Here is an 11,374-nt window from a genome sequence, read left to right on the forward strand (position 1 = left end):
AATCTTTATTCTGAGAAACTTTGTCCTCTAAGAATAACAATTTGGAAAAGTTTCAGCAGCTTTTGTCTACCCACATAAACGTATTTTGAACAAAATTAAATAAATGTTTAAATTTAATATTTATATAAAATAAAATATGAACATAGATCCATGCTTCTATTGTTTTTTATTATTTACAAATTCACAGATGTTTTATTGTCAAGGAGATGGAGTATAATTGGTATTTGCATGATGTTAAGGAGAAGGCTTTGCAGATCAATAAGTGTAAAGAGTTACAAAATGAGGTAGCTCGAACAGCAAAGAATTTTTCAAAGAGGGCAGGGCAGGTCTACATAAATTGGTAGGTTGGGATGTTGTGTTAAACAGGTGAATGGATAAACGTAGGGTGAGGAGGTCAATGATGTAGGAAGGTTTTTTGGTTTTTAGGGATTCAAATAAAAATGTACAAAGGAGGTATTGTCTCTGGATTCTGAGATAGAGACTTTTCTCAGATTAGTGTGAGAAATATGAGAACACTAGGAAGTACCAAAGATGAATCTTTTCAAGCAGTTCATTAGTCTTTTTATTCTCATTTCCTGTCCAATTGATAGTCCTCTATACACTAGGTATGTATACACAAGATATGGGAGGATACTATAAGGTGATGGGTAATTCAAGGAAATAAATCACAGGATCTTATGTTTTTAAATTACTTTAAAAATAAGTGATAAATGACACTCTTATATATTTCAAATAACAACTGTAAATCCCATTTTTATTTTGGGAAAGGGGAAAGGAGGGTAGAGGAGAGAGATAGAGATATAAGATACTAATTTCTAATTTCATTATTCATTGAAGAACCCAGGAAGAGTTGTTGCAAGGGATGCATTAATAGTGGTGCGAAGTTGAAAAAATTGATAAATTTTGAAATTTTTTATTTTCAAAGCTTATGAGTCTACAGGTATGGTTCAAAACTCAAATTGAAGCGACTTTAGTCTAACTTTAAAACATTCCATTTTTAAGGTAAAACCTGTTCTACAATGTAAAAATTGCCAAGAACTGAAGAAACGTAGAATTACTTCTTTTTTTTTTTCTGACAATGTTGAATTCAGTGCTTTAGGTTAAATAGTAGTTTTATTCATTTCGCCGTGAAACATAAGCAACTTGGGAAAAAATCAGAACGAGACGATGTTTCGCAAGGTTTGATTATATTTGTAAGGGTAACCATAAGTAGTTTCCTCCGCCCCCTTTATAGAATCAACAATCAAACCACTTGGCACTTTTTGGGTGAAAGCTCTATGTGAGAAGTTCAAAAAATCTAGTTTTGACACTGGCGAATTACAGTTCATAAATAGTTTATTTTATCTATGCCTTTATAAACTAAAATAAAAATAGTATACATAAGTATTAAAAAAATTGTTTGGATCCACATAAAAACCTCTATAGTTTTATCTAATTTTTTTTAGCTGTACTACCCCTATCACTATAGTTAACTTTCCCAACAATTTGGACCAGATTGGACGAGTCGTTTTCGAAATATAAGTGTTCCGAAGAAAATAGGTTTACATGGAATCTGATAAATCCCTTCTTTACCTACTAAGAACCTGTACAGATTTGACTATAAGCAGATATAGACACACATACCCAAATTTGTTCCCGGAGTCTGTGATACATGCCAACATTTTCCATTCTGATGACATAAATACTTTAGTAAAGAGGTATTAAAATAAAACAAAAATAATTTGTATGTTCCTATCAATCAGAAAAGGAAACTGATACATTTTATTATTTACACCAAAAATTGAACGAATGGTAGCTGATACAATATTTGTGATATTATGTTTTTATCAAAGTTTATACAACTTTAATATAATGCCAAACTGCTAACATAACCACAGAGAATTCCATATGACTAATTTCAATAATTTTGTACATCACCTCAAAAGATTTCTTCCCCTCCATGAAATTAGCAACATTAAAGTCTCCTACTACACATTCTTTCCCCCCGTCCCCATTAAATAGATTCAGTTCTATAATTTCAGTTTAGGTTCTTGTCATAATTTCAAAGAATCATAATATTTTTAGACATTATGAAGATATTTTTCTATGAAGTTTAAGCATGTTTAATGCTTTAAATTAAGCATGTTAAAGCAGCATTTGATATATATTTCATATTAAGTACATCATACTTCAAAATTTGTTAATTTTTCTCTTATAAATTATTTTCAAAATGGGAGAAGGGAAGGAATCAGCCTGTAATTGAGCAAATGTGGTAATGATTTTAAAAAAAAAAAAAAACAAACACATTTTATTGTAATGGTGAAAGTGGTTAATTAAATACTGTTGCAAATGCTTTTGTAGGGTAGAATTTATAGATTTCCATTACTTCTTTAGTTCTTCCAAATGGAAGGACCATTTGAACCATTCTTCGAATTTAAGCTCTAATAAATAACTTAAGCAGTACCTAAGCTTTTTTTTTTTAAATTTTAAAGTTTCAAAATATTATTGCTCTTGTCATTTGCTTACCATAATCCTTGTCAAAGGATTCCTTTTGCATGGAAGTAGTTCTTTTATCTCAATGAAACTAATTCAAAACTGTCCTCTTATGCATCCCAATGTAAAATATATTAATCAATTAATACCTATTATCAATTCAACTACTACCCAGGACCCAGGAGTTATTAAGTCTGTACCTACTATGAAGAAGTTGAGTTATCAACTTCTACACAGTAGGTACAGAATTACCGTTAATTGTTCATACAAACAGCATTACTAAAGGAAAGACATTTACCGTTGTGGGTATATATTTATTATTTCTAATCTTTTTTCCTACTTCTGCTTTACAACTGTTTATTTCACTTCTATTAAATATGACCAAAATCTCTACTTTTCAAGAAACGTTTGGAAAGTATTACAACATTCTACTGTGGTTCTGATGAAGTAGGTTATTGGGCATTAAGACAAGAATGCAATTCATCTTCCACTTCACAATATTATTTGGTGTATTCTCAACACAGAATACACCAAAAAAATAATTGTATAATTTACTTTAAGCAGTATCACTTTGTATTAAATTAACATATAGTTTCTTAATAGCTCATAATGTAATACTTTAATATATTTATTAATTTTATTTATTAATTTTATAATTTTAATTAATATATATTAAGTAATACTTTAATATAAGTATGTAAATACTTTAATATATTGTCTTAAACTCTTGATATCGTTTGGAAACAACTTTATTTGTTTCTGAGATTTATTTCATTATTAAGTTGAATAAAAATTAAAAGTTCAAGCCCGAATGGAAAACAGTTAGATAGTTAATATAATAACAAAAAGGCCAGTGTAGGACTCCAAAGGGAGTCTTGGGCCGACGAAAGGAAAGAAAAAAAAAGTTAGCAGTCAATTGCTCATAGAATAAATTGTTTTAGAAATATTGTCTTGGTCTCTTGATATTAGTTGATAAGAAGCTACTCTGTTCTTCTCCCAAGCTATTCTCGGACCAACAGAAGGCAAGGATTCTTTGCAAGCAGCGTCATTTGCTTGACAAATGTTTGAGGATGTCAAATGATTGATTTGTCACCTTCCAGGTTTTAATGTGTAGAGCAGGACTGACTTAATGTCCGTCTTGAACAGCAGAACTTTTGTCTTCCTGGAGAGTTGAATTAAATCAAAAACAAATTTTTTTAAACAAATTTTATTTACAGAAACATTTGTTATGCTAATGCATAAAACTAATTTAAAATAAGTGAAAAATGACAATGCCTGATATATTAGGTAAAGATTAATATACTAAAGATTGTAAACTCTGTACAAAACTAATACAATCCTAACAAAGACGACATATCCAGATAAAGGATAAAGGTTAATGCCCAGTTTAAACAGTATAATTATTACTTATAAAAAGAACAAAATAATAACTATAAATCCTATTTCTATTTTGATTATGATTAATAGAAATAAAAAAAAAATTATGGAAACATTGTCTTTGAAAATGAAAAAAAAAAGAACCTTATTCTAAACTTAAAAATTTAAAATTTTTGATAAAATTAATAATTGATGGAAACAATGTCATTGAACATGAGATAAACAAAAAAACTTATTCAAAAATTAAAAAACATTAAATGTTTGATAAAATTAATAATTAATCTAAAGAATTGTACTCAGCTAAATGGCAGAATTTTCATTTCTTGAGTTTTCCTTGCTGACTTCTTGATAATATGAGAAGATAACAACCAAACAATAAATTAGGGCACCTATTTGAACAAATACTTGATATAAAATCATGAATAAATAAAATATATGTATGGGTATTGCAACTTGACCATTCAATAGATGTACCACAGCTCATAATTGGAAAAACACAGGGCTGTTTTTATTTTATTTTTTCTTATTTCTTATGAATTATAATTTTTAAATCAATGATAAATTGAGCTTAACAAAAAAATCCTGCAATACAATTTTATCTTTGTTTGGTAAAATTTTAGGGTTTTTTTCCCCCACAAATATTTGTACAATTTTGATTCTATCTTTTTTTCTTTTTATTAAAATTGATCTTTATCTGTATTAAGATTGAACTAGACTTCAATAACGAATTAAGCAGGGTTCAAAGAAACACAAATAAAAAATAAATTACTATTTTTTTTTAACATATTGGATTGCCTAGTACAGGATGACTTGTAGTGAATGTTCTTGCCTAGGATGCCAAATAAAAGCTGTCTCATAATTTTTCTTTTATCTTTTTTTTTTCTGGTCACATTTGATAATATTTATGAATTTCATTCATTATAGCTTTCCAAATATTGCAAATAAAAAAGCCACGAGATGGCTCCTTGTTGGCGTCCAAGACAAGAATGCAAACTAGAAACTAGGAGCTATCTAGTAGCCAGTAGTTAATATGTTAAAACAATTGAGAAATCAAACACGTATAAATGCATTCTAAAACTGAAAAAGTTTTGGTTTGGTAAATCTTGAATAGTTTTGGTTTGGTAAATCTTGAATAGTTTTGATTTACCCAAGTTGCAATTATACAACAAAAATATCTCTGCCTCAAAATATTTTTCCAAAAAACACTACATTCTTCATAAATATCTAAGCCGATAACCGATAATGGACCTTAAGATAGAAGAAATCCAAAAAGTTAAAAGAAATCAATACTTAACCAATCCTATGCATTACTATCTGAAGTATATTTTTGACTTTATACATAGCAAAATATTTAATTATAATTTCAAATATCTATATTTAAGAAAACTCTGATTATAAATACTTTTAATTAAATTAAAGAACTTATCATCGGTAAATTATTTTAATTATTTAGAACACCTCAGGTTCAGCCCTAGCTACTGTAAGTAATGATAAAAAGAAGTTAGATTAAGATTGAGGTTGATTCCAATTCATAAGGAAAAATATGATCCTAAATATGTGTCAACTGCATCCTACCACTTAGTGTGAATTTTTCAGGTTAAATTTACTATGATATAATATATTCATTTGAGAGCAGCTGTCTGTACATTAAAAAATAAATTTTAATGGTTTATTTTTTATGTATTTTATTATACTTACTAGTGGTTAAAAAATATTATACTTACTAATTATTAAAGAATTGAAAAGAAAAAAAATAAAAGCAATTGGAGAAAGAAGAAACACCATAATAAGTAATATAACAGTAAAACAAGCTCCAAAAGCAATAAAAAGACATGTCATCACTATCCATGGAAGAAGGAAGTAATGTCGTTTCTGAAAAAATAATTAGTGAATTAGAAAAAATAATTATATATATAGTAAGAAAGGGGAAAGAGGAGATATATAAGGTACCAATTTTTAATTTAAATATATATCAAAGAATCCAGGAAATGTTGTTGTAAGGCACGCATTAATAGTAGTGCAAAGCACAACACATTGAGCTTAGGCAAACCCTCTATCCTTGGCAGAACTATTAGTGAGTGACCCTTCTCTTGCCCACTATACTAAATATGTTCCTATCAATGGTAAGATATTATAAGAAATGAGGAAACTGTACAGTTACAGTGCAGTTCCCAGCAGCAAAGGAATGGATATGAAACAATTTTAATGTGGCCTGATGTATGTTCGGAAATGGCTGAAGATGGCCCCTTTAATTATGATTATTAATATTATTTACATTGGACAATGATACTAATATTAATTACAATTAAAAAATGTTATTATTAATACAAATTAAATTATATAACGATATAAGTATATTTAAATTGGGTGTATTACTTATCCAAATTGATCTAATTATAATTTATATTTTTTCATATTATTACTGTGATTTTAATTAAATTATTTTATTTTTTTCCTATCGATAGATTTATGTTAATTTACCTTCAAAAAGTAAGTAGTAGGCTGGATTTTGGTATCTCCTTTAATGTTATGCTTTCGGAATTAATAACCTTCACCACTTAGTTACAATCAATTGTATAATTAATATTTTCAATTTAAATACAACAAAATTTTAGTTTTTTATTTCAGAGATTCCAGGAATAATTGCAAATATAAAAGAATGGGTATAATTATACATTATTTCTCAACATTAAACATTAATTTAAACTAAAAATTTTATTAATAAAATAAATAAGACATGATACTTGATGTATCCTTTAACTGTTATATTAAATAGAAATCTTCACTCTGTCTACCTCCCCCTTCCCACATAATATAATGTATCTGATTTAAAAATACATAAAACAAATAAGTTGCTAGATCAAAGGCCCAATCAATCCCATGTATTTCTATTCAAAACAAAACATCATGAACTCCTTATAGTTTAACTAATTTCAGTTAGATTGTTCAGATGAATATTAATATTATAAGCATTTGTAGTTTTCATATGTAACCTAATTCAATCAACATCTGAGGACTACATCACAGCTGACTGGGCTCGACTTTGAACTATACACATCTATTACTGCAATAATACTAGAATCCACGAAGGACTTCATTAAAATGATACTCATCTTAACACAAGCTGTATTTTAAAGGCTTCCCTTTGACTGGAATATTTTGTCAGAATATCAGGGGTTTTAAACTTTTTGGGTCAGAAAGCGATCATTACTTGTCATTTCACTGTCCCACTGGTCGAAAAAAGAATTTCGAAAACAAATATTTCCACTTTATTGTTTCTCCACTTGATATTTATTTTCTAGCTATGACAAATGTAGATTTATATACTTTTTAATTTTTCTTTTTGTATCTAGAATAAATTTTTAAAATTTATTTTGTAGTGTTTATGATTTTCTGGTTATAGCATTTTCCGAGTTATTAAGTTCTTTTTCTCTGGGTCCTAGAAGACCATGATAACTAAGATTAACGATATATAATCATTTAAAGGAGAAAAACATACCTTAATCACTCCCCAAAGAAGCAAGCAATGTTCAATAATGAAGTAAGTTAAAATCATTCCACTAATTGAAGCAAGCATTTGACCTGGGACTGAAAAAAAAAAAAATAATACAGAGACTTAAAATAAAAACAAAAATTAAACAACTTAAGAATGACCCTTCTAGCATAAATGTACCAGTTCGAGGAGAAACAGTATAACCCCATCAAAAATATTTTAAATGTAATAGTGGGATCCAAGGCAGAGGGTTGTCTCAAGCTTCTGACAGTGGTTCTCTCCTTCTCCTTTGATCTCCAATGTTGAAGTGGGTTGGATCCACCAATGTCTGCGTAAATGAACACCTTGAACCAACTCCTCCTCAGTGAGGATATAAATTACCGTAGTAAACACCACCCTAGCCCATATTTTCTTAAAAGCAGTGCAAGTCGTGACCATGCACTCAACCGTTTCTGGGACAACACAAGTATAAAATTCCCAGGAATTGTTCAACCCAATAGTCCGGGAGGACCGATTTCACTGGTGGCCAAGATTGTATTGTGGAAAAGTATTTTCTAAGAGTACTCCCTTTCGTTGTTATCACCCACCACAGTCCTCACTCCTCAATTTTGATCTTCTGGATAACCTGCTTCCATTTGTTGGTGTTTTTATCAATTCTCATTCTAAGATATTCTGGAAATCTTGTTGAGCTTTCTCAAAGCCAGCATATTTCACTGTCTCTGTGAGATATTTCGGAACCAGAAGGGAAATGCATACCTTAGGATACCTTCAAAGATAAATCCTTTAAAATAGAGATAATTGCCGGATACCTAAGGCCCCAGAATGCACCTCCCATACAGCTTAGCCCCTACATTAACTGGGCCACTCTACCAAGCAGATATTCCAAATGTATCATATTTAGGCTTATACCTAACTTGATGCCAAGGTAGATTACCACCTCACTTGGGCAGATCCTAGTACCTTCTATATCTATGTTTATATGATGAGGAGGGCTTATGTCTTGTTAGCGGCCATTCTTATCTTCTTTTCCTCACACCTTCACAATACCTGAATGGTGTATTGTTCTGCTACTCTCTTCACCCTAGCTCTGCTATTGGAGGCCACCACAGTAGCTAATTCGTCCATGTAGGCAGTGGCAGGAAACCACACCTCTTCCAACACACCCACAGCAGCTCATTGAAAACAAGCTTACATAGGACAGGACAAAGAACACAGGGGTGAACATCTCCTCTTTATTGAATCTTTCACCTCGTAACAGATACCCCTAATCTTCCTGGAAGTAACTTTTAACGCAGGGCTTTTAAGTAGCTGGGGGTATTATACCTCTGTAACTGCTGGATCACATTCGGCCACCAGACACAATTGAAAGCAGAGGATATATCAAAGAGTACCAACCTCACACATATCCTCAATATTTTTGCGTAGTCTCAGAAGGACATCAGTGGTTCTAGTCGATCCATATTGCCTTGCCTGTATGTGAAATATAATACATGCAAAATATACAATGTACAAAATTTTGAATTTCCACTTTATATTACTAATATACTTTTGAAATGAGAAATATTAGTAAAAGTAATAATCAAAAACTGTTTAAATTTGAGTCAGTCAATCTGTCAAATGCTCATTGGGAAAATTAATACAAGAAAATATTAAGCCACAGTGAATAAATCAGAAATGTTGGTTCAGAAATAAGCGAGGATTAATTTCAACTCAACAAAGGGAGATAAGTGAAAGAAATAAAATTAAACACTTTTCTAGAAGCATTTCAAAAGAATTCTGGAAGTTAAAAAACTTATATACATATCCTAAAAAAGATGGATGAGAGGAGATGTGGACCAGAATAGTGTTTTTTTTTTTTTGTTAAGCAATATAAAAATCATATAATTGATTTTTTCTGACTTACAAGATATCACAAGGACATGAAAATGTATACATTAGTAAATTAATTCATCTCATTTATTAATTGATCAGACTTTTTTTTTTTAATTTATCTCCATTATGTAACTAATCCAAGACATTGATTAAAATACTTTAAAATATTATAACAAACATAATAATAAACTGGACCTCTTTATATCTTACTTGCTCATAAAAAAAAAGAATAGATGGAAGCTTCAATGAAATTAAAATTTGAATTTTTCATCATTGACATCCATATAAATACAGTACATATTAAAATCTAATTTATATCATACAATATACATTGGTTGGCTGATGGTTAGCTAATAACATTTAGAGGTGTACAAAACTTTATTAACTAGAATCAAACTGAACTCACCATCCTTGATATGACCGAATGCATTAAAAAGAGTTGGCAGCAATGAAAGATATAGAGACCATATAATTCCAACAAATATCTAAAACCAAAAATTACAAGCTTTAATATGAAAAACTAAGCTGTAATATAAGAATAATTCATCATTTAATCAAAACAATAAAAGAGTTGTTGAGATCAAACATTTTATCAACATAAGATACAGCTTATGTTATTAAAGAAAAATGTATAAATATTAATATACAGGGTGTCTAAAAGAATTAGTCAGCCGGAATCCTCGAATTTTTTAATTGCCCTGTCGCCCTCTCCCATTGTGGACAAATGTAACCTATTTTTTTAAAACAAATAATCAAGTATTTATTTGTTTAAAAAAATTTAAAAATAGGAAATAAAAGGGACAACTTTCAAACTCTAGCTTTTTTCAAGATGGTGGTCCCTTGTGGTATAGGATGATTAGGGAACTTTAATTTTTTAACACTAAACTGATCAAGACAAAATACAGAAAAATTGAGGCTACCCTTTTTTTCCCCTAATCATCAAAGAGTTTTCAAAATCTTGATAGCATTTAATTAATCCTTATTTATTATTTCTAATTATATAATTCATAAATAGAGGTTGATCATTTTCTCACTATGTATAAGTGAGTACATGACCACCTGCCATGGTGGAGTAGTGTTTTGAAAGAATGACTAATGCTAATAACATGACCAAGAAACTAAAGGTAATGAATCATTTATAAGTACTACCGCCCAGCAACATTTTATATTACAATATACTTACAGTAGAAAACCATGCTATGATCAATGATGCAGTTCTTAAAGATTTACCACAAAAAGCTGTTGAAACTTGAGGGATTGTCATTGTTTAGGTTAACCTCAATCTGATTAAAAAATAAAAAAAAAATTAGAATCTTAGTGTAAGCAAAAAAAAATCAACTAATAAAAAAAATTCCAGAACTTATATAAATTTCTCATACAGATGATAGAAATTTAATGTGATTTCAATTCATTGAATACTCGACTATACTCAGAAAAATGAATAAGGGTTTGGATTTATATCCATTTAGGGTTACATGTACAGTATCTTCCTTTTATTTAATTTATTTTCCTATCAAGCTGGGAAATCAACTATTAATGTTTAAAATTAGATTTCATCTAAAATTGATAATTCATTGAGAAATCAGGTTTTTTAATTACAGATTTGTTAAATATAATGTTTTTCGTTTTAACATGAGTTATCATAACTTAATACCAACATTATTCTCTTAAGGAAACAAATTTCCTAAAGATCCATTAAATAATTTATAAAATCAACCTTATAAATGCGAAAAACTTGAATACATAAAAAAATTCAGCTAAGTTCAACAACTGAAGTTCTTTCGGAATATTTTATATGAAGTTAAAAAGAAAGAACCAAGAAAAAAGTAACTTTACCAATTATGATTATTATATTTCAGTTGCTATGTTCTGTAATTGAAAGCCTCATTTCTCAGTATATTTTTTATATAAGTTAATTTTAAATATTAATGTTAAATATTTCTTAGTTATTAGTTAAATATTAAATTTTAAATATTTCTTTCCATATTTAAATTTTAAATTAATAATCACTAATATGTTCATACTTCTTTACATTATATAACTTTAATTTTATTTCATTTGCTTAATTAAGTTATTGTACCCACTTTTTCAATTACCTATGTCTATATTTTATTTCCCGCTTCTCTCATCACTTTATTTTATTAATTCTATCTTGTAAAA

The 11,374-nt window shown here is 29.0% G+C and overlaps 1 protein-coding gene across 1 annotated transcript; it reads right to left on the reverse strand.

Moving 5' to 3' along the window:
* Window positions 1-3,834: 3,834 nt before the first annotated feature.
* Window positions 3,835-10,497, reverse strand: LOC106690613 (uncharacterized; the record flags this gene model as incomplete). The annotated part of the gene is given in 5 exon segments (XM_067044598.1): window positions 3,835-4,238; window positions 5,574-5,721; window positions 7,349-7,437; window positions 9,621-9,699; window positions 10,398-10,497. Coding segments are annotated over 5 exon segments (486 nt in total). The 3' UTR covers window positions 3,835-4,149.
* Window positions 10,498-11,374: the final 877 nt, after the last annotated feature.

The sequence above is a fragment of the Halyomorpha halys genome, unplaced genomic scaffold, assembly GCF_000696795.3.
Source record: "Halyomorpha halys isolate HHAL.00 unplaced genomic scaffold, Hhal_1.1 Scaffold1775.1, whole genome shotgun sequence".
Classification (NCBI taxonomy): domain Eukaryota; kingdom Metazoa; phylum Arthropoda; class Insecta; order Hemiptera; family Pentatomidae; genus Halyomorpha; species Halyomorpha halys.